General features: G+C 40.1%; 1 protein-coding gene across 4 annotated transcripts in view; it reads left to right on the plus strand.

The window, feature by feature from the left end:
• LOC311430910 (uncharacterized protein) overlaps window positions 1-22,504 on the plus strand; it is a 36,525-nt gene extending 14,021 nt beyond the window's left edge. The window contains exons 6-9 of one of the 4 annotated variants that reach the window (XM_084507860.1): window positions 218-296; window positions 5,730-5,813; window positions 15,619-15,751; window positions 21,540-22,504. In XM_084507860.1, coding sequence (XP_084363986.1) covers window positions 218-296; window positions 5,730-5,813; window positions 15,619-15,679 — 224 coding nt within the window. In that variant the 3' untranslated portion in view covers window positions 15,680-15,751; window positions 21,540-22,504. Of the gene's footprint in view, window positions 1-217; window positions 297-5,729; window positions 5,814-9,817; window positions 10,066-14,124; window positions 14,239-15,618; window positions 15,752-21,539 lie in introns of those variants that run through there. The other 3 variants (XM_084507863.1, XM_084507861.1, XM_084507862.1) reach the window with 3 other exon arrangements.
• Window positions 22,505-24,303: the final 1,799 nt, after the last annotated feature.

Here is a 24,303-nt window from a genome sequence, read left to right on the forward strand (position 1 = left end):
GTGCACACAACATTTCACTGCTGTTCAAAGTTGCTAGATAACTCTGGTCCTCTGGTCTCCATGTCTGTTATGGGTTTGTTGCCCTGGATTACCCAGCAGGGACATCGCACACAGGACTTCTCTCCTTTGCATGCCTCAGTGATGTACACATGAGCTACTTTTGTGACAATTATGAAGGCATTTACATTCATACACTTTTTTTTTTTTTTCTTTACAGAAAAGAGTACAGCTGACAATGCAGGATCCAGGAGGCGGAACCTGCGAGCAACACAGGAGCATCAGCTTGCTCAACCAAGGTATGACAAGTCCCCACCCCAAGCCTTTCCAGGATCACTTGTATGCACAAAAGTAACAAGTGCATACACTTGCAGTCAGAGAAAATATCCATTATTTTCCAGAACTCATATAGCTGTATAATAAGTTTCCACAAGGTGATATTTCAAAACAACCATGTTAACAGTGGGACTTAATCTGTACACTGAGCAGCTTCAAGACCCGGCAAGGGAAATACACGAAAAGTCCAATTTTCAATGCAATTTGCAAATCACCAGTTCCTCACAGCAGGAGAGCAGTGGCATTTTACAGCTTTCAGGTCAGTCACAGAAGCATGACCTCTCTCACCTAAATTCACTGGAGGATTCAGAGTGAAAACTTGTTTGGTGTTTACTAGCAGCTGAGCATCAGCCATCATAACAGCTTCAGTACCTGGGCTTTCTACACAGCCTGTTGGTCAGATAACCAAGAGCTCACAAACAAACAGATACCTTACTGAAAGCACAGGCTCTCCAATACCTGAGAGGCAAATTTGAAGTTCATACCCTCACCACAGTCCGGGAGGTAGCTAGAGAAAAGGTACTACTTTATTCCAGCACTAATATAGAGGGGGAAAAAAATCTTAAAAAAACTACTAGCAGAATTTGAGTGCCAGAATTCTTTTGGAAATAAATAAATAAATAAATAAATAAAAATACAGGATGGGGGAACACTTTGTATGGCCTTGCATAGTGAACCAGCAGTGGGAGGCAATGAAGACCTACTTGCCTCAGAAGAGGCAGCAAGGGGGAGTTTCAACTCTTATCTAGATACAGTTGCTCTTTAATCATGATAAACAGCAATATGAGCAGGAAAGACCTGTGCTGCAGTTCATATTACTCAGATTAATACCTTAAACTTGGAAACAAATTAAAATTTTCGCTCTTGTGAGCAAAACAAGCATTAGAACACATATTCCAGCTCTGTTTTCCCATAAATATCCAATTTCCTTGCAATTATCATATTTTCCTGTTAGTTGGAAACTTCAAATGCTCTCTCAAAGAGAACATTTAATCTAAAAATATCCTTACTTCAGGTTAGTGATGTCACTGCTGTTTTCTGCTTGAAGATCAGGCCACCTGTGGCTGTGGCCTACTGAAGCACTTCATATTAAATGACTTTACTGATACACTGACTCTGTTTCTGATGCTCCCCTCCAACCTTGAAACTAGTAAACAAGTACTGCTAACTTTATTTGTATTATGCAACTGAAAACTCCTGTTCAATACCAGAACTCCTCTAGCAGAGAACAGCAGAGTAAGACACAAGCTTTACCCTGAAGACAGACAAATTAAACTGCTATCTCCATTGTACAGACTTAAGAAGCAGAGGAAGAGATTAGGCAGGTTGCCAAAGGTCACATTAGAAAATATCTGCGATAGCATAAGGAAAATGCCTTGAATCCCATCCAGAGCCACCAATCATCGTTTTTCTTCAGCCTCAGAACTTGCTCTGCTGCAGGAAAAGCTTTACCTGCAAGAGCCTGGAAGGAAGGCTGTTTTTCAGATTTATTAACTTCATGAATAGCTTTGTTGATCTTCCCTGTCAAATCCCCTGCTGTTGTTTATAAGGGTCTCACACTGCAACAAGGAAGAGAATATTAGTGTTTGAATAGCCAGGAAATATAAATCTTGTGGAATCATCAGAAGATCTAGCAGGCAGGCAGAGCATCCTAAACCACTTTAACACATTCTTTAATTGAATTGCTTTCAAGCTGATTGGGCCCCTTAGGCTTTTAAATCCTAGTATACAGACCATGTATTAAAAAAAAAAAAAAAAAAAAAAAAAAAAAAGAACCATCATTTGGTCTGCATTTGTAACTATATGATTCAAGGTCAATTCCAAGTATGAAATCTTCACACAAATCCTCAAGATGATTTAAGAAAAAAAAAATCTGGAAAGAAAATTAACCTCAGATGAAAGCTAGTAATAGTCTTGACTTTTGACTCCTGATGCTCTTCACAAAGTGAAAGAGGGTTATTATTTCCTCCCATCCCCTTAAAAGAGGAAATCCCAGACACAAGCTAAAAAAAAATAAGAAATAGATTTTTCTGAGGCTACACTGCCATCTATTGTCACTGCTACACTTTGCCCACTTTTAAGCCTCATTTTGCAGCCCATCAAATGTGTTCAAAAACAAAACCTTCCCTTCTCCCTCAGTCCAAAAGTGAATTAACTCCAGCTCTCATATTCTGCTGAAGATGCATTCCACAGTTTCAGAATTTTATTACTGGTCTTTACAGCTACAGTAGACAAAACAGATTTAACTGAGATGAAGCTCATCTCCCAGTCTACATTTTGCAACTTAGACTCTCCTTTTTTTTTTTTTTTTTTTATTTAGTTACCTTTATTATTTCTAATTCCTAGTTTTTACAGTGTACATCTTCCTTTTACAGCTCATTTCCTTGTACATATTCACACATGTTCTACTCTCAGATCATAAATACCAAGATGTTTTCAGAAAATACCTAATGGCGCTGCATAGGTCCATGTATAGCCTCAGTAAAACCGTGAATTATATCTACTCCCATAGACTGACTTTATTAAGAGGCATGGCAAGAAGGCTCATGTAGCCAGCACTTACCTCCTGAGCCAAACCTTGAGTTGAGCCTCTAGTGTAGCCTTCTGAAAAGGCCTGAAGAATCACCTTTCAAAATCACCTAGCAGGTAGGTGATATGAGATAGAGTCATTTCTCAGATTTTCACCTGAAGGCACAATCTTCAGGTTGTCAGATATCCCTCAAAATATTTATTTTTTTGGCATTGCTGGGCTATTTCAGAGGGAGCCTGCCGGCACCACCTGCCACAATGCTTTCAAGTACAGTAGATCATGCTCTGAATATATATTAATACCTTTGCACGTTGGTGACTCTTTGTCTTTCTACAACCTGGAAAAAATGTTCAAGTGAAGACTAGTCATGGTACCAAAATCAAGTGCAGGCTCATGTGCTCACATACTTTTATTATGATGAAAACATCACGGTTAGGACCTTTGTACATCTTACTCAGATATAACGGGAAAAAAATACATCACTAAAGGCTTCTACTATGGCTAGAAGTAAATGAGTCACCATTGCTAGAGGCGTATTTTTGCTATTCAAACATTCGTGTATTAACTTTAATTTGGAACTACTCATGTATAAATGTAGAGTGAATATATTAATATTGATGCATAAGCACTGAGTAGGTGAAAAGCAGTGAAGGATCAGGTCCTAAAGGTAACTTCTGGAACTGTTTCTGGTTTTTGTCAGTTACTCTTGGTGTCTGGGTTATTGTACAAGGAACGCTGCTTACAGAGGTAAAAATTCATGAGATGAGTTTAAATACAAATGCAAATATTTTCATATTAAAAACCAGTTTAATGTTTGCTGCCTAGAACCACCAAGTAGCAAATCCCATTACTAAACTAGAATTTCCCTTTTCAAAGGCAAAATTTGCTTTCTCTGGTATTAGAAACCTTGCAGCATCATTTATTTCTGCAGCATTTTATATGTAGAAAAATCTAAGGATGAATATTTTCAGTCTTACATATCAAAGAAGCTGAGCTGAGAGAATACACATATCTTTGAAGGGAAAAGAGGAAAACTTGTTTGTTGATTTCATTTTTAAAATTACATACACTTTGAGGTTCTCTGGAGATCAAGATGCTACGTTTAGCACCAGAAATAGCACAGCAACAGCCAAAGTAAGGAGTGCAAAGGCAGCAAACACACAGATTTACTTTTTAAGTGGTTCAGTGGTTCATCACAACTTCCGAGTGTCACTTGGGGAAGCTGCAGTGTTAGGCAGGGCCGTAATCCCCTCCTCAGCACTGCCCTGGGGGTGCCTGGTGTCCTTCTGCAAACTGCTGTGGTCGCAGCACCCCAGGTGCTTGCGTTTAGTCTGGATGGGGATGGCTAGGTGCTAGAAGTGTGATAGGTGGCAGGAGAAATAAGATTTTAAAAGTTGTTTTTTTCTTCAACCATTCTTGTTTACCGCCAGTGTGATGATTCCTCCTCTGGCTGGATCTGACCCCAGCTTTGCCTCAGAGAAGGTGGGGAAGGTCCCTCCTGCCTTCAGGCCCTCTTTGCTCAGGCGCACGCACACACCCTGATACTTCAAACAGGAGCTGCAGGCACTTCCCATAGCCCCTGAAGGGTCTTGAGTGCTATCCTTCCCCTGCCACTGGAAAGGACAGCCCGTTTGTTGTGCACGCCGTAATTCTTTCAGAGATGTACTAACAGTTTCACTCCACAGAGAATTTGCTAGAAGCAGTTATTACAATAGCAGTTTTGAAGGGTATGATCATGCCTTGCAAGCTCTTCTTCTAATGTGTTTTAAGTAATAAAATTTAGTGCCAAAGGAACTTCTTGGCAAGACAAGATCAGTCAGGCATGAAAATCCATTTGAAATATAATTACTTCAAGTAAAGCCAGTCCTATATACTCACCAGAAGCTGTTAAATCCTCCTAGTTAACAAAATAACAAATGGGCAAACAAATCATGTGGGGGAAGGGGGCAATAAAAAATAAAAAATGAAGTATTTTGACAAAGACCCAATAGCAAAACACGATAGGAAGTTGTTTTCTGAACAACTGGAGGCAGTGATACAGTGATGCAGGAGCTGGGGAATGTTTCCGTCAGGTTTTTTGAGCCCTTTAGTGGCTGACTGAACCCTGCAGAAGAAGTCATGAGGTCAACCTGAGGCATACACAGAGCAGCCCTGTGCTGTATATAGCCATTAAAAAAGCAGGTTGGGGTAGGGTGTGAAGGGGAAGAGAAATCATCTGGCTCCACGTCTTTGCTTTCCCTGCGTGATTTGTTAAATGAGGGAAGATACGACAATTTTGAAGATAACTTCTGTAGCAGATCTCAAGCTGAGACTTAGTGTTTTAAAGCAACCTTAATCATATGGAAAAAAGCTTTTGACTGAATTGTAAAGTCTCTACAAATACAAGCCCCTTGGGGAGAGTGTTTTTCCTTATTATAGTCACTTCTGTTTATTTTTTCTCTTGATAATTCTTGCCCTTTGACACGGCTGAGCTACACGGGGTAGTGAACAAATGTGCAGCCCCAGCAAATGAACTTGTGGAGCCTGTGGGATGGAGGGATACAGGGCTGAGTAAACATCAGGAAGCTGACTGGACCCCAGACCATCTTATCCTCAGCACGAGGGCCCATGCCAGTTGTTGAACACCATTTGGAACAAGCACAAGTTTGGATATGATCTCTTCCTTGTAGCTGGCAATAACACGAATACCAAGGAGACATATTTTCCATTGCATTTTCCTCTTAACCTCTCTGCAGTGGTTTCGCCTTCCCTTTTTTATCTCAACTGTTTGAGATTTGTTATAATTTCCTCCCACAGCCTTCCCCCTCCTCACCCTCCAACCTCACAATCTACTTTTCTTAATGATTCCTTCAATTTATTTTTCTAGCTTTTCCCTACACAAGATCAAAATCCCCCGCTGTCACAGCTGTGTGCTGCTCACTCTGTTCAGTGTGACAGTCCAACAAGCCAAGTAAGTATATATGCTTAGATTATCTGAGTAAAGCCATTAACTTCTAACAAGCTAGTTAATATGAAGCACAGCCTCACATCATTTGCTAGGCAGGGACTAGTTTTTATGGAGCATTGACCTCTAGGACCTCATTTCATAATATTCTTCCCATCCCACCAGGATGACAGGGGAGGTGGCAATAATATATGCACATATCCTGTGCAACAGAAAACCCAGAGAATTGATATTTGCTGCCCACTGTTGACTTAATCTCAGACTAAAGAGTTTTATCTTACAACTCAGGTAGTCCTACGCAAAACCAAGCTAAAATAAATTGCATCTGATGAATCATATTGTCAGCACCACCTCCTACAAGCATACCGGGAAAGTAACGCTATTTTAATATTTATAAGTGCCATCTTGTGGAGATTCCAGTATTAAATGTTCTTATTTTAGGACATAGCCCCAAATGAGCTGTTATCAGAGGGATGCTCTTTTTGTTTCCCTCCCCTCCCCAAGACCTGGCCAACAAACTTCCCATAGGAGTGAAAGGGATGCTTTGGGAAATGTTACATCATGGGAGCCCCTTCGTAAATATCCCTCAAAATCTTAAGGCAGCATTTCATGAAGCCCAGTTCAGACTGGGATACCTCAAAGCCTGCCGGCCGTAGCCAGTCCAGAGGCCGATTCCTATGAGACTTCACAACATACAGGCTTGTCCGGGGTGTCACAGCAGTCACCGTCACAGCAAAGGGACACAGGGGCAGCAGCTCCTCCCGGCTTACCTGTCCCTTGCCCTGGCTGAGGTGGGTGGTAGGGACCAGACCCAGTTTAGGCAGGAGCCACTGGAGGTACCAGCAGCATCTGTTGATTCTCCTGCACGCAAACCTCAGGCAAGGCTGCTCGGCCTCTGGACATGCATCCAAAAAGGGCTTCATCTCACAGCCTCCTCTCTGAGCCTTTTGGTGTTGTTATTTTCGGTGACAGACTCTGCTAGCTCCTGTTCAGTTCTCAGCCCACCTCTCCCTCACCAGCAGTGGGAGTTGTAAGACTACTGTGAGCTATTTAGAATTGAATATTTAATCTGACTTTCAGACTTCTCTTTCAGGTTCCTTAATATTACCCAGTATAATGCAGTGTGTATGTGTGTATGCACATATGAATATATGTATGCATATGCATACACATACATATACAGACACACAAAAAGGACTATGCTAGAACTGAAAGTACAAGAAAGGAAAAATAGTAAGCATTGCATTCTCCCACTGCAAATCCACCCTTACTGCATAATAGGTAGTATTTAGAAATGAGAGCTACTGACAAGACATTGAAAACTCAGCTTGCTACACTACTTTGCATTAGCTGAAAATCCAGTCTTATGATTTCAAAGCTTTCTTCAGAAATGACAAAAAATTCTTTGCATTTTTTTGTATTTTCTTTGAAAAAGATGACAACATCCTTCCAGATCCTTCAGCTATAACCTAAGGATGTTGATTCTGTCCTTTAACTAACTGAACTCATAAAATGAGTTTCTATTCATGATAATCATGCGTGACTAGCTTATTGTGAGTAAATTGGTTGTGTCTAATAAGAAAGTAGAGGATATTTTAGGGTAAAAAAAAAAAAAAAAAAAAAGAAAACACATTTTAGAAGTTATCTGTATTTCGGTTTTTATTTTCTGTTGTAGTATTACACCTTTCTTCCATTTTCACCCTAACCAAAAGAACAGCCGTGTCCCCTGTATCCTCTTGGCTTATTCACAATACCCAGTTCCCAAGATGATGCTCTAGCATGTTAATGACAGGTTTTCTGAGTTTTTTTTTTTTTTTTTCCCAAAAAAATCCAGTAGGGATTCAAGGTTTTTTATTCATTTTCTTGTCTGAAGTGTTCTTTTCTTTAAAAATCCTGCAAAGGGTAATTCAGAAAAAGTAGGAACTTGCACAAAATATCACTCAGCCTAATGTATTACAACAGATATTTTACACGGATCATAAGCAGACATCCTTGAATGTAGAAGCTGCAATTTGTCTCTATTTCAGAATGAAATGGAGCACTTCTGGGTACTTTTGTATCATACTGTGCTTTCAGGTATTTTTTCCTATGACTACAGAAAAGGAGTTACGCTTGAAAGAAATAATATTTGAATTCAGTCCTAAAATACAGGCCACTTTTTCTGTCCTTGAACCTTGACAATGTTGTTTAAAGGCCTGAGGTATATTATCTCCAACTCAGGTTGGTAGTAAATAAAATGAAATTGCTTAGAGCAATTCCCAAGGCCACTTTATGGCACTTAACTCACTCCGCACAACTCATCACGGCTAATGTTCTGCTTATTGCCCACCTCACCCGGGAGCACAGCAGCACCAACGCACCTCGCCCAACCTCATGGGCACAATCTCCAGGCAGCGGCAGGGAGACCAGGGATTTCCAGGGCTGACACATTACATGGTTGCTTTGCTTTTTGGGGATAGGTGGGGATTACTCCCAGCCACTCCAGGCTGGCTTGAAAGCCATACCCTGGTGACACAGGGCCCTACGCAGAAGACAAGAGAAAGGTTGTATGGGCAGTAAGCCCATTTATCTGTGTAGGAGGAAAGGAGTCTTCATCCATTGAGGACAAGGAGTAACAATTTTAAACTCAAAGAGTAGTTTTAGATTAGATATAAGGAAGAAATTTATTACTATGAGGGCAGTGAGCCACTGGCACAGGCTGCCCAGAGAAGCTGTGGATGCCCCATCCCTGCAAGTGCTCAAGGCCAGGCTGGATGGGGCTTTGGGCAACCTGATCTGGTGGGAGGTGTCCCTGCCCATGGTGAGGGGGTGGAATTAGATGGTCTTTAGGGTTCCTTCCAGCCCAAGCTATTCTATGATTCATTTCAGTGATGATTCATTTCATGATCAAGGTATGTTTACATATTGACTTTTTTTTTAACTAATACAAATAAAGTGTGCATTTCCCTAAGTCTTAAGGAGTTTTGGGAGCAAAACTTAAACATAATTGCAATAAATATTTGCTATTCATGATGCCTTTTCACATACATGTCCATATATACATGTAGTCCACTTAAAGCTTCATAAAATATGAGATCATTTTACTAAATTATGTACTGTCTTTATCAATTTGTTTACTCCTTTTGATTATTCATTAATTTCTTAGAAGTATTTCAAATGAAAATAAGAAGCACCTTGATTTTTAAAGGCTCTAAAATTTCAGTTCTGCGTATTTGTCCGTTACGCCCTTGAACAAATAAAATTAAGATTTCTTCATAGTTATGGCTATATTTTTATTACACATAATTTCCAGCTGCAAACTTGGTACTGTAGGTGGCAGTGTAGGCCCAGCAAAGAAATAATTCACCTTCAGCACAGTAAAGTCTAGCTGGTTTCCTTTCCTCCCAGTGCAGGAGCTGAATAAATTATTTAAATCATTAAAACATGCACTAGGAAATAATGGTGCTTATCTAAAAAAACAAACAAACAAACAAAAAATTATGGAGAAACTTTTGGAGCACCTAAATCTTCAAATAAATATCCAGATTAAGATAAATAAATAAATAAATCCATTTATCTGGAGGGCAGATGGACTAGTAATTTAAATAAGGAAGCTACTTGGTAGGTTTTGTGTGTAGCTAGAGCACTGCATTGCACAGTAGCTACTCATAGAGATAAATGCTAGGAGGTTTCAGTAGAATTCAGTAGAAACTGAATAGAGATAACATAACAGGCTCCTGGTACCTTCTTTGAATGATGAATTGCCATGTTTTCTGGGCTCTAAGAAGAATGCCTACTTCCTAAATAGTTTATTTTCTATTTTGTGTCCACTTTAGCTATTGCATTATAATCACTTCTGTGGATGCAGTCTCTAACACATATTTGGATAAAGCCTTACAGCAGTGGGACCCCATTCTCTTCTAATCTCTAGGCATTACTGTGAAAATAGGTGCAAAAAGCTTAACAACATGGTCTGGAGAGAAGATATTTCATAACTTTGTTTTTTGTTGTTGTTATTATCCCCCTATCAGCTGATTCATAATGAGGTGGGCCCATCTGAGGCTCTAGTTTACTGCTGTATAAGTGAAATCAAAACCAAGGAAACTAAGATCCAGAGAAAAGAATGAGAGGCTGCATTCTGACAGAACAGGCTAAAGAAGCTACACAGAAAATAAGGAGGAGTAAATATATTTATGCAAGCATGATGCCTCCAAGAAGCCCAGTAACCAGATAAACTCACACGCTGCACATGAATGAAAGTTGCAAGTGACCCCCAAAGGTACAAAGTCCTTTTTCACTTTCTAAAAGAGTTAAATTTCAATGAGTTAAATTTCTTTTCCTACTGCTGACTAAGTCAACCCAGTATCCAACTGCCTTGGGCACTACAGTCTCTACAGATTGATCCACTTTTTCATGTTTTCTATGATGAAGCCTCATCACTCGGATCACCAGCCCAGCCCACATACACCCACATCTCGGGCAGAGGCAGCCAGAGCATTGAGATGTTTTTGTCACCACGAGTTCAGGAGAAGCTCCATTATCTCAGAAGTTGTTAGAGCTACTGACCTGAACAGCACCCTTGAACCCAAGGGGACCTCACCCACACTTTATTCAAAGCTTCTGACAAGAAGTCTTCCTCCAGCCCCACAGCTCTATAAGGCAGGAGACACACTCAGATAGATGGGATGGGAGCCTATGGTCAGGGCTCTGTTTGCACTTATAGGCCTTGATGGCCCTGACCATGCTCACCTGCATGTCCCCAGCTCTACCAAAGGGCCCAGGAGCACTAAGTTCAGTCTATGGGGCTCTTTCCTTTTCTCTGAGCTGTGGGTATACCTTTTCTTAGTACTGTTATCTGCTTCCCACAAACTGCTGCTTGATTGCCCTGCTGTTATTCCACTTTTTGGTGCTCAGTGAGGTGCTGATGAAGCCTGTGTGTATCCTGTCCTTCACCCTAACCTGCTGAGGTGCTATGGGGCTGTCTTGTTGGTGAGACATTTGTCTGGCTTGTGGCCGTCCTCAATTTCCAGCTCTCTCTTAATTGTGGAGTGGCTTTGCCCTCACTTTTGACCCTGCAATTTTTGCCTATGCTGTGTTCCCTTTCCTACACTTCTGACTTAAAACTGGAGTAGTGAGTACAAGGATTTTTCTGAGTGTTTCTCCTGTTCATAGGAGTGAGACAGATGAGTTCGGGAACCTGGTACCGTAGCTGGGCACTCAACACGTGAACTGGTCTGTCACAGGCCGGCCTGGTTGTGAGGCCTGGTTGTGGGAGGTGCTGTGACCCTTGGCTGTGGTTGCTGTTGTGGTTCTGTGCCCTGTGTTCAAAGGGGACTCTGAAAAGCCCATTCCCCAGACAGCAATATAATGCTAATTCCTCCTCCTTCATGTGACTCTGTGATTTACAGGTCTGTGGCACTGCCAAATACCAGACATCTGCCACTGCTTTCTCACAAAACACGAGGCATAGTGTGTCACGGACTGGCGCTGGGCTAAACCGAGAGCTTTGCCTAGGGAGTGCCAGAGTATAAAAAGTTGGGTGCAAAATGCAAATAGCATGAGATATCCCACTTGGCTGGCAGCAGAGCCAAGTGAGGCTGTGGCTCAGGACATAAATGTATTATGCATGGGGCAGGAATTGGCTTATCATTTGATCATAACAATTATTTCTGGAAGATGTCAGTCAAGGAAAATATTACGATGTTGCTTTTCACATTACTTTAATTGGAACAGGTTGGGATGTGGAGCTGCTTGCTCCCACCCATGAAGAACAAAGGTTTAAGAAGACAAAGGGGGAGACTTAAAAGACAGAAAAAGCAGAAGAATGTAAAAATTGAGCTTACATCAATATTTTAAAGTATGGAAAAAGGTAGTAAAGCAAATACTAGTTTTCTTCATTACATTCCTGGCGGTTTATGACTGTTAAGCTTCAGTTAATTAACATACCTAAGCAGCGACGTAATGTAAATACATTGTTAGTATTTTAAGTAACATGTAGAAATTACAAACAAGAAAGTTGCTAGCACTTGTGTAGCAAAGTTTATTTTATCCAAAACGTGTTCTTATTTATTATAACCTTATGTGAGAATTCACTGCTGTCAAGGTATATTTACTGACTAATGCCAGGTGACATGGAAGGATTAATTCTCTGGCAGTGGCAATCTGCAACACCAAATTTATTAGGTCATGTCAGTGCTAACACTTCCAGTACTCTACTCCACAATAATTACTTGCAATACTGACTTGACCTAATAGCACAATTGCAAATGCTAGCTGGGATATTCCACAAATTTTTCTTCCAGGACTCAAATACTTGTGGTTTTTCTTCAGAATGTCCTGGAGCAAACATTTGTGGCATGTCTAGACCAGCACTTAGTGTTGAATTCAGTTAACCTAAGTTAATTGGTGATCAATTAACTGGAGGTAAAATAGAACCAACCCCTCTATTCTAGGCATATTCAGACCCATCAGGCAACAGAAACAGTGCCACAGGCTGACTCTGCATGATCCGCATCTTTTCTATTTAAGTGTAAGGTACATTGAAAAACATTAGCATTGGAAAGTCAGCAGCAAAAGAAGTTATTTGTACAAGAGCCCTGCATCTGTCTGTAAGCTCACTGTGTCTCAGAGGAGTAAATTTTTCCAGTTATGATGATCCAGGGCATAAAAATGAAAACTTTTGTACAACTGGTCTACAACTGATCTGGGGAAATAACGCAGTGGGGATGTGCATGGGGGGCACACAGCTGTAGGTGAATGCATGGCACGGTTGGAGGCTGCTTCCCCAGCTGCATGACATGAGGTGGCCGCAGCATCAGACACGGGGGGCATCACGGACTGTCGGGTGGCTGCTGTTGGGACTGACTAGCCATAAACAAGGTTCAAAGGCTCACTGGAAATTGCCCTCAATACATGTGCTGTCAGTGGGTACTGAAGCAAAGTGTTGTCCAGAATGTCCAGTCTGTGGGCAAGTTCCCCCAGGGATATTGCCTGGCTGAGCAGTGCATTTATTAAATAGCAATTGCTTTTGCTTTTTTTTGTGTGTGTGTTCTTGGCTGGTGTTCAGTTGGGTGCTCCTTCGTAGGTCCTGTAGCCTTCACAGCAGATAACTAGTACTAGTTTTTTGACCTGGAAGTGATTGTACTTCAGTAGTATTTCTGTTTGTGTGCATAACAAAAAGTGCATAAAGTGTGCTGAGAACCCAAATCTTTATTTCACCTCTAAAAATGAGGCAAGCTAATCATCTTGCCATGATACCACCTGATGATCTTGTAGAAATGGCTAATCTGAGGGCTGTGTTCATGTAAACAGTAGCAGTGCTGGTTATACATACATACAAATGTAATGTCTCTGTAGACCCATTGATAGAAAGTTTTTTTTTTTTGTTGTTGTTTGTTTGTTTGTTTTTATTTTTATTTTTTATTTTTGTTTTTTTTTATATCCAGTATTGGAGAACCTTTGAGTTCCTACGTTTCAGCTATGTACAATAGTTACAGTGTTATCCTTTGATAACCTAAGTGTGATTCACCCACTGAAAGAAGCAGGTACAGCTTAGTCTGAGTTAGCTGTTCAGGGCAGGCTTCAGCTTTAGCTCTGTTATAACACAGTCGTTCCTCATGTGTCAGCCACTTGCCAAAGCTCACTTTATGATTTTATTGATGCATTCAGCTTTGTCTTTGTCTGCACAGAGAGAGTTGGGGCTGCCTTGCTGCTAGTTTCCAGGCCCAGAGGATCCTCGAACTGCTTTTCAATTAACTGCTGGAGGTGCAATAGCAGTTTGTAGCAGCCAAGGTTGTCAAAGCCTGTGGTTAAGCTCCCAGGACTATATTTAGGCACTTCAGCAGGTGGTCTGATGTACAAAAGTGCTCAGCCTGCAAGCTCCTACTCAGCTACTTAAATACTGAAATCCATGGACCAGCTGAGAGGTCAGGACTAGTGAACATCCAGACACGTGCTAAGTGCCTAAATGTGTTCATAGGAACATACTATGAAGTCTTTCCTTTTAATTTCCTTAATCTATTTCTACTTTTGGGTTAGAAACAGCTTCATCTAGGTAATCGTAGTCTCTTCACTGTTGTAGAAAAGATGATGCCTTATTTTCCCGATCAGTTCTCTTCCTCATACAAGTGTCAGTTCAGTTTAGATCCCACATGTAGTACTGGAGTAATACTAGCTAATTTCACCTTTCCATTAGAAAATAGATGGCAAAATTCAGTGCTGATTAATTATCAGTCAGTGTTTCACAGGCAAAAGATGAGCTATACTTTAGTTTCCCCTTGTGCAAAATAATTTTGTCATGTAGGAATAGTTTATGGAGCACTGCTCAATTTCCTGACAGGTTTTGAAGTCTGGGCATCTATTTTTGTTCACACTGGGTGGAAGACAAGTCCTTGGAAGAATTTCACAAAACAGAACTCTCTCCAGACTCTCTCCAGATACCCGAATTCTGATCAAAAAGAGCATCTTGATCTTTTTCTGAAGTTCATATGAGGTGTGATAAATCCTGCATTGAAACTGCTGTTAACACTGACACATCTGTATGAAATGTTTTAATGTTGATGGAATCGGGTATTTCAGGGACTTACATGTTGTTCAAAATAATCAGGATTCTTGCAGAATTCCTGAGTGTTTGAATGCATCTGATTTTGCAGCCTACTATTGTTTTTCTCGTGGAGGTTATATGTGAAGTTGCTTTTTGATACATAATACAGCTGTTGAAAGTTTAGTGATCTTTTGGTATGTGTCAATTTAAGCCATTATACCTTGCAGACAGTTCATAACTCCTAGACAAAAGCTAAATACTACTTTATCCAAAGTTCTTAGATGTGGCCATTGCTTGGATCAGAAACTCCCTTGTTTGGTCTAGAGGCAGACCTGAATGTGGGCTGATCCAGCGCAAAATCTTGCTGCCCAGATTCTGAGATCGTATGAACAACAGACTGCGCCTGTAGTGAATAATTAAACAAATGAGCCTAATGTTCCCTGCCTGTGTTGGTTTTGGCTTATTAATTGTGTGTGTGATCCCATGGCCCATACTTCATGCTCCGTGTTCACTGCAAAGAGCAGCCCCCTCCCTGGCATCGTGTCGTGCTGCCTCCTGCTTTGTTCTCCACCACTGAACAAACACGGTATTTCTAATGTATTTAGTTTAACACCCCTGCATAAGCAGGCTCAGGATTAGACCTTCTGTTTATAAGACGAGGTTTAAAGCAAGTTTGTTTTCTCTGCTTAATCCAGATTAATAAAAGATTTGCATTTCGTGTCATTCTTTATTAACTATAAAGTCCATTAGGATATATTGCTTGCTGTGGGGTTGCACAGACACTGCAACAATACTCTTTGATCGTGAACTCAGATATAAGGACATGCTTTATAGCTGAGTGCAATGGATTCTCTAATTGCTTTAACATGATGCATCAGTTTTGTCGTACTTTTAAATTCAAAAGTATTGATTCTGTCTTGAGAATTATCAGCTGCATTAAACCTTGATTTAGAAACAGTACAGGGCAAGCACAATAATTTATTGGTCATAAATCATAATTGCCTGTTTCAAAATAACAATGTGTATCCATACACTGATATTATTGTTGAGGTTGCGTTACTTTTACCTAAATATTCAAGATGTTCTTTGCTTTGCTGGAGCTTTCTGACGAGGTAACTCTTAGCAGGGTTTCACAATTGTTTGTTTTTCTTTTGAGGCTGAACTCTGCTGTCATGGAATCTGATTGCAAATCTCCCTTGAACATGGATCTGAGAGTGTGCCATAAAAAAAAGAAAGCAACCTTTTTACATAATAAAATCATCATAATGTGCTTTTGTGCTTTTTTTGCAGTCATGCCTGGGTTTGGAACGAATATGGCCACATCAATGAAAGAATTCTAAGCTGTTTTTGACTACTAGAAACCAAAATATGGACTATCTATTAATCTGAATACCACAGAACAAAATGGTAGTTAATGTTGCAGGTATGAATTCCAGTCTCACCTCTGAGAAGGAAATGAAGTGTGTATTATTAGGGGGTTGTATGCTGTGTTGCTGCCTGTCCCTCCTTTTCCCCTCACCATAGACACAGATTTCTGCAGTACTAGTCCTTCACAGATTTTTGACTGTTGCTTTGATTTTTGGTACATAGCCAGTTCAAGTTAAAATGAGGACAGAAAGAAGGGAAGGATGTCTGTGATATCTCAAGGATTTTTAAAATCAAAGTAGATAACCAGATTCAGACTAGTTCAAAGAGCTGGAAAGGACTGTCGCTGATTCTGCAGCCTGAACTGCTGAATGTCAGGCAGCCCTTTATCAACCACCTGGCCTATCCAGGACTTTCCTCCCTGGCAACGTACTAATTCACATTAAACCTGGGCGCTGTGCAAGTGCCATATTTCATCATCTGGGTAACTCTGGGAATGACCAGACCCCAGCAGTGTATGGTGCAGGGAGTGGAGATGTTGGGGTCGCCTCTACTGCTGATGCAGAGCTGGGAAGGAGCAGCTTCTTGCTGAATGGTAGACTGTCTATAAGCCAGATTCGTGTATCCCCATGGGAATCAGGACTTTCCTCCTCTTTATCTAGGTCCCAGCTGAACATCATTGCGGACCCACTATCTTTCTATCAGGAAAGCTGTCTGCTGTCCTCCTCTACCATCTGTGCTTCATCCATATTCCTGCATGTCTTATTCTGGCTGCAGCCTCATGAACTTTCAATACTTGCAGCCTAACATGACTTACACAGGGGCTTGAAAGGAGAGGTAGGGCAAGGTCATGTTCTGAATCTTGATTAAATGGTTTAGTAGGAGCTGCCTGAGTCTGTTTGAACACAGAGGCCTTGAGCAAAAATTCCCCTTGCTGCTCCTTATCTCAGCAGAGATCTACAGGTTATCTGCACTGTTCCAGCAGTGCTCAGCAGTTAAGGGGGGGAAATCAGACTGAAAGCTTTTCATAGAGATAAGACTGTGAATTGCCTTTGTACAACGGAGCAGTAACAAGCAGAGGGCAGCACTTTGATGCAAAGGAGATCATCCTTCCAATCAGAGGACGTTTGCCATATTAATTGAGAATCAGTTCATAAATTATTTTGTAAAATACTGTTTCATGATAAGGAGAAAGTGTCCTCTGTCTTCCTAAAACAGAAAGGAGGAAATCATGTTACATTAAAGTACAGGTTTTAGTGCCTCCTGAATTAGCAGTTTAAGTGTTAAGCTGGATATACCAGTATCCAGAAGAATTTTAGGATTACAATGAACTGAAGAGACAGCTTCTCCAGGAGGGGTTCTTTTATGGATTAAAAATTCCATCAGTGTATTATAAATATCAGATGTCATTTTCACAAGTGAGATCTTCTGTGCATGTGAAGTGCTCAGCTGGGTTAGATTTTATCACTCTTTCTTGTTAGGAGACGAGTTTTGGTATGACTGGTGTTGCAAGCCTTAGCCCCGTGTTTGTTTCAAAGCCTCTGTAGTTCACTAGAATAAAAGACACCCAGTGCAAAAAAAAAAAAAAAAAAAAAAGTAAAAAAAGTCAATGTTTTAAAAGCTTTCTAATACTGAATCCCTGCCCAAGGTGAGGAGGAAGATGTCTGTCCTTGTGCCACTGCCTGTCCTAGGTGAGGGCTGTGGCTGAACACTCAGAGAAGAGCCTGTTTGTTGGGACCATCTGGCACTACAAATCCACCTGAGGAAGCTGTTGAAGTGTGGCCTCTTTCCTTCTTTACCTAACAGTTCAAGGAGACAGACAAGCAACCTCTCTGTGGGGTTTCTACTCGCTTGTTTTCTTTATCACTTAGTGCAAGTCCAGAGGACTAAGCTGAAAAGTAAAATTGAAAGGCAAACTCCTTAGTGACTGGTGTCAAGTGGCACAGGTCCAGGGATTGGGCCTGCAAGCTTTAACCAGTGGAGCGGGTTTCTCTCCTTCTGGAGCACCTAGGGATGCCTTCATGGTCCTTCAAGGCATTTTCTGACATGCAAGACACAAACTCAGGCTACAACCCAGGTAGAAAACTTTATAAATTAGCAAAACAGAAACCAGCTCACTGGTCTGAAGGCAACAGGATTCTTGTCCCATTCAGCTCTTAAACAGATTTTAACCTAGAATCCTAATCAGGAATATTTTGTAAATTATCAAAAATCCAGATAGACACCTGCAGCCCAAGAGAGAGATTTAATTGTTCCCATAAGCATGGGATCTGCACGAGGTCTGTTTGCTTATGCATACAAATATTTATGATCAAATTTACATTCATACTGATTTACACAAGAGAGATGAGGTAAGACTAGTCTTTCTGACAAACTTTTCAGAAACCTGAAAATATGTAATGTGTATCTGCTATACATTGGAATAATCAGTATGCATCTGGTACATTTTCTTATTAGGTTTTATATTATTGTGCCCATTCCAGGAAAATATCATGATTTTACTGCGAAGAGTTAGATGAGACTCCTGCTCTGTGTACACCAGGGGCCTGAAAGGCAAAAATATATATATAAATAAAAATATTTGGAAGCATAAAGAATGGGATGAAAACTAATACAGAAAATATTACAATGGCTTTATGGAGATAGTTTCTCTTTTCTCCTACAATTCCCTGTCCAATATTCATCAGCCCTCTCCTAAAAATGTAAACCAAAAATACAGCACGTTCAGAGATGGATTAAAAAATAGCAGAGGAATGTAAAACTGCCATGTGAAAAGAGGAGGAAAATATTAGATGTGTTCATATTACAGAGGAAGTGTAAAATGAAAAATAAATTGATAGAACTATTTAAAACAATGAGTGCTGTGAAAAGGAAAAAAAATAAGTATTGAGATCCATACAGTTATCTTGTAATACAAGCCTTCCAGAAAATTGAAAATAGGGGCATTCCAAGTGGAAGGAATGCTTTAAAAATACATATTTAGCCTGTTGAACTCAGTGCTGTGAGACAGTGGTGAGGTCACGTAGATGCTGGCACTCAAGAAAGGAGTGAATGTTTACACTGATAAGAACATCTGAACTCGGGAAAGTCCATAAAGAAGAAAATTTACAGCCAGAACTGTTGTGGAGTATACAAAACCATCTGTAAATAAGGATTATCACAGAAATTGTATGCATGAATTACTTTGCAATTTCTTACAATGAAGTCTCTTGCTCTCCACTCTGGGATAGGTAGTATTGGTCACTGGATAAGACTAATATTCTGCTGATTTAACTGTTCCCCCAAATTGTTTATAATCTTGTGTTTGCAAAATTAGTAACAAGTAATTTTGCACTGAGGATGTTTATATCAGCACGGGACTTTTTACGTCAAGGTAAATAATGCTGGATTATCTCAAGTCACTCCAAATGTTTATATTAATTGACATGAACACTCCCCCCTGTTTCTTCAAACTACAAATATTTATTTTTGGTTAAAGCTTGGAATACACTTGTATGTGTACACGCTGACTGGGAAAAACACATTTTAAGTAGTATGATAATTACCTGCTAACTGACATAGGATGCAGAAGTCTGACCATGAAAACAAGTTTTAAATCCCTGCAGGAGCTCATTTTGTTGACATAAAGACAGATAAACTATCAAGCACGTGTTCGAGCATTTGTCGTCTTTTCCCATAAACACTTTTCCCTTGAAACATGTTTGTTTTAACTTTCATATTTTCTAGATCAATTTGCACTAAGTGAGCATCCACAATGCAAAGTGGATACCTATTACGAAATTACAAGGTGCTTTTTTCCTCCAAAGTTTATCTTATGGAAGTCACCAAGACAAAGCTCACTACTACACTAGTTGTGAAACATAACGAGATGTGTAACAAGTACCTATTCAGTAGGTTAGTGCTGATGGTAAGATAGAAATTAAAGCAAATTCAAGCTTCAAAACAGTTGCCATTTCCCTCAAGAAAAGGCTGTTCTTACTTATATTAGAATATGCTTAAAAAATATACTAGCAAATGGCTATCACACTCCCTGCTGTTGGCTCTTAAATGTCCTTCTTGCTTGTGTCTTGTCTGATGTAGACTGGAGGAAAAAAAAAAAAAGAAAACAAAAAGGTAACGATGGCTACAGCATTCCTGTATGCTCCTTCATTCCCATTTCTTCTTCTCGTTAGTCCTTAAATAACAGAAACTCTTTGGACAAACGGGTATGAAACACAAGATTTTTTGGCTTAGAACCATGTTCCTTTAAAGAAAGTTAAAACGAGTGACACGGATTCCATCTGAAAATATAATTTCCTTGCAAAGAAATGTAAGCCTTGTTAGTCACTAAACCACATACACCAGTAAATGTAGTCAATGTCAGTGTCTCGATGTCTTGCACTTTCCAAGAAAGGCCAATTAGCTGAGTGTTATGGTAAGATCTCATTATATCATTATTTTTAAGATAATTCAGATCATTATATATGTATATTATATATTTCCACATATAATATATTTTCAGTAAACTGAAAGTGAGGAAATGTTTATAGCCAACTCTTCCAAGAATGCTCTTGCAGCGTGGAATCAGACCTTGCTTCCAGTTTTCTCTGCAGCCAATTCAGTGACTTTCTGAGTTGCAGCAAACTCTGCAGTCTCCCCTCTGCTCCCTAGCAGGTTTTCTTTCCAGCACTTCAGCATTGATTGAGTAGTCCCTCCATCTAAGCACGAGCTGTAGGTTCTGAGGTCTGTCCTGTGACCCTCACCATACTGTCCAAGCCGTGCAACCTCATCCTCATTAGACAGTTACAGGAAAGTGGCAACATTCATGTTGTCAGGAGGAACCCACCAGGCTTCTCATTTGTTAAAGGAAGATAATGGAAAATGGTCAGGAAATCCATAAAGAACACAACATAGTGTTCTTCTTGCTCAGTCAGTCAATGACAGGACAAGGGGGAATGGTTTTAAACTAAAAGAGGGGAGATTTAGATTAGAGGTTAGAAGGAAATTCTTCATTCAGAAGCTGGTGAGGCACTGGCACAGGTTGCCCAGAGAAACTTTGGATGCCCCATCCCTGGAGGTGTTCAAGGCCAGGTTGGATGAGACCCTGGGCACTCTGATCTAGTGGGTGGCATCCCTGCCTATGGCAGGGGGTTTGGAACTAGGTGACCTCTGAGGTCCCTTTCAACACAAGGCATTCTATGATAGTGATGAAAGAAGAGGATTTTGATCTGTATGTTAGTTGACTGTGATTTTAGTAGCCAGCTCTGGAGAATCATCCGTCATTCAAAAATCCCATGTGGTTCTGGCTTCGTACATTACAAATGGTAAAAAATAGGTCTTAAGGGATGCTTTTTTGTTCCCATTGTGTCTCATCTATGTCCTTAAGATACCTTAGCTACCTTTGTGGCCTCACTGACATCCACAAGCTTGAGAGCTTGAGCAGTTACAATTAACTGGAACTTGATGAAGCATAGACAGTCCTTGGTCTGAGGTTAATGAGTAAACAGCAGGACTCATTCCCTTTAGAATCAGAGAAAATGGCTGTGAACACATATACATGCTTTAACGGATGCAGAATTAATTATTTTCAGAATACATTTTACTTTACAACTTTGTATGTCACATGCTTTCCGAGGAAAAATCAGGACTGTCCAGCAGAGGAGGGCAGTTTCTCTAAGCTCACCCACCCCCTCATTTTTTGAGGAACTAATAGGTGAATGAATCCAGTGACTTGAAGAATCAGGCAAGAGGACCTTATAAGTAAGCCCTGTAAATGCCCCTATAAAAAAACGTGAGTACAATGATAAAATTAGTTACAATGACTTTTTCAGAGTCTTGATGAGTGCATTTCCTTCTTTTCTTCACAGGCTGGTGTCATTTGCAGAGCATCCATCCAGCCTAAGCTGAAGTTGCTGGCAGCTACACTTTTAACGTGCCGTGTTCGTCAAGGTTTTGAACTCCAGTCACAGGCAGCCTGGACTTGGGCAGACAGCCGTGGTGGTTACTTTTGACTTTGTCTCCATTTTGTCTGGTAACACTCCATCCATAAAATGGGGGTAAAATTACTTCCACCCTGCAGAGGAGTGCTGTGAATGTGTATTAATAAATAGTTGTGAAGCATTCATCTGTTATAGTCCTGAGCACTGGAGGAAATCTCTTGAGGAAATTAGCTCTGTCAACAGAACAGGGCTTAAGTAGCATGCAGTGATTACAGCAGGAGAAGGCCTTGAGCATGAAACAGTGAAAGTGAAATAAAATGCCTGTGCATATGAATTAAACTCCCTTGCCTATGGGCTCAAGGAGGCAGGAGTCCTGTGAGAGACTGCAAGTGTGCTGTATGAAATGGCACTGTGCAATGTGCCCATCACACAAACCTTATTTTTTCCACCCTTTCATCAGTGGCAATATCTTCCCGAATTGGCTACCTAAGGGGAAGAAGTTGCAGAGGGGACAGGGAACGCCATGGCACCACTGTCAGAACATCCAGCGGGTTCCAACATCCTGCAACAGCATGATCCATGGAAAAATACAGCAGTTGGTTTTTCCCAGTTTGTGCAGGATATTCAGGTATCTACGGCCCAGTGATTTTGGAAATGTACACCATGAACTCATCTTCACCACCAAAATACAGTATTAGCCATTTTTAGTAATATAGACTATTGCATCCTTTACGTTATTAGACAGCTATGACATGAGAACAATTTTCAGTAACAACCGACTGATTTTGTATGTGTTGTGCAGCAGTTAAAGCTTGATTAAGACCACTGACAAACTTCTGGACCATTACAAGTCCTTACCTCCCAAATAAGAAATTTTCTATTAGTTTTCTTTATTATTCCCCTTATATCTTATTATATATTTTCTGTGATTCAGTCATATGAAACCCATTGCAACCAGAACACTTTCTGTAAAATAAAATAAAATAAAAAATAAAATAAAATAAAAAATCATATTAGTATTGTATCCCTGAACTACCACTCCTCAGTTTCCCCATCTGTAGGGTGAGAATAAGCAGGCAAAATTTAATGATAACAAAGTGCTTTGAGATCCGTGGATGAAGGAAGCTGAAATCCACAGTATTATTCTTGGTCTCATGACAGACTAGATTTCACTTACACTCCATATTTTGAAAAGTGTGTTATGTTATTTGCCTGTCCACTTTAACAATGACAATAAATCATTTCCACACTTCAGTAAGAGAACTAAGTTTTATTTATAGATTATAGTGCGGATAACGCAGAAATACTATTCCCATCACTACAGTAAAGGATCTGTCAGCACTTTCATTAGCGCACTTTAATTCCAGTGGTTTACAAGCCCATTTTGATTACCATTACCAAATAGACTGCTTTTTTTCAGCTTTATTAATGTTAAGTGAATAAATCATGGAAGTTAAAATTACTTTTGTTCTCCCACAACTAAAGTCAGCTTGAAGTTGAAAAATGAAATTTGGAGAGCAGTTCCATTTGTCCAACAGAAAGAGAATAAGAAGTGGAAGAAACATTTGTTTCATATGCTCATGTTATAATTTAGCAATCATGCATTCTAGATCTGTATTGACATGATAATATACTGGAGAAACTAATATTCCTGTGGAGCTACTCCAGTTGCTTAGATACCTTGCACCTTTTTTTTTAAAAAAAAAGATGTATCTGCTGAAAAACCTATTAACGTTGGTTCAGGGTGGTCCTTGGATTACGGAACATGCTTTCAATAACTTTCCATCAAACATATATTTTTTTATTTTTTAATAAAAAAGAGGAAATTAAAGACAAAAAAAAACGTGTTATTTTAACATTCAGGTTTCAACAATAATGAAATTCAAAGTTAAGCTTGACACACCATTTTAACTCATTCAACAGTGTATTTTTAAGAAATGCCAATAATGGGATGAGTTAAGAAGAATAAATCAGCCCTGAATGAAAACTCCTAAGTTATGTTTCATTCCTAAAAGAATGTGCGCGCATGAAGGATTTCCCTCTTATGCTTTTGTAATAAGAGCTCGGGAGCTTAGAACTGTGAACTCCATTTGATCATGCACAAGCTTTATTGTTTTGGAAAGTGCTTGTGAGATGCACTTGGGGACCCCAAGGTCAGCAAGTAATGGAGTTTGCCTTGGTTGCCTGCCCCAAAAAGGGGACTCGCTCTTCCATGATACTTCCAAAGGTGTAGGGACCGCAGCCTGGACTTTGCTGAGGCTTCCCCAGAGGTTCTGAATGCCCCGGCTGATTTTGTTCAGCATGAGCAAGAAAAACAGTCTCTCCCCCTGAGAAGACCTTATCTTCTGTGAAGAGAAATGCAGTGAGACAACCACATACACCGTTCTTGTCAGTGTTTTTGAGACATTTACAATAAGGAAAAGGTATAGGTAGACGTGACTCAAAGCTTTGGCCAATTCAGGATCCCTTCATGTTTGCGTTCTCTCTTTTCCAGCAGTCTGGCCATATGAAGCATCTCCACTGGCCACTTTGTATCTGGAAATACAACTGAAGATCATGACATGCAATGTCTAATTCTTCCTTATGTGATTTATAGTCTGTGGCTAGCTGTTTTGATGTTGAACCATTTGATTTCTATTGGCTACAAGGACTGTATTCACCCCTTGCTTTTGTGTTCTGGTATTGGAGGAAA

The sequence above is a fragment of the Aythya ferina genome, assembly GCF_964211825.1.
Source record: "Aythya ferina genome assembly, chromosome: 2".
Taxonomy (NCBI): Eukaryota; Metazoa; Chordata; class Aves; order Anseriformes; family Anatidae; genus Aythya; species Aythya ferina.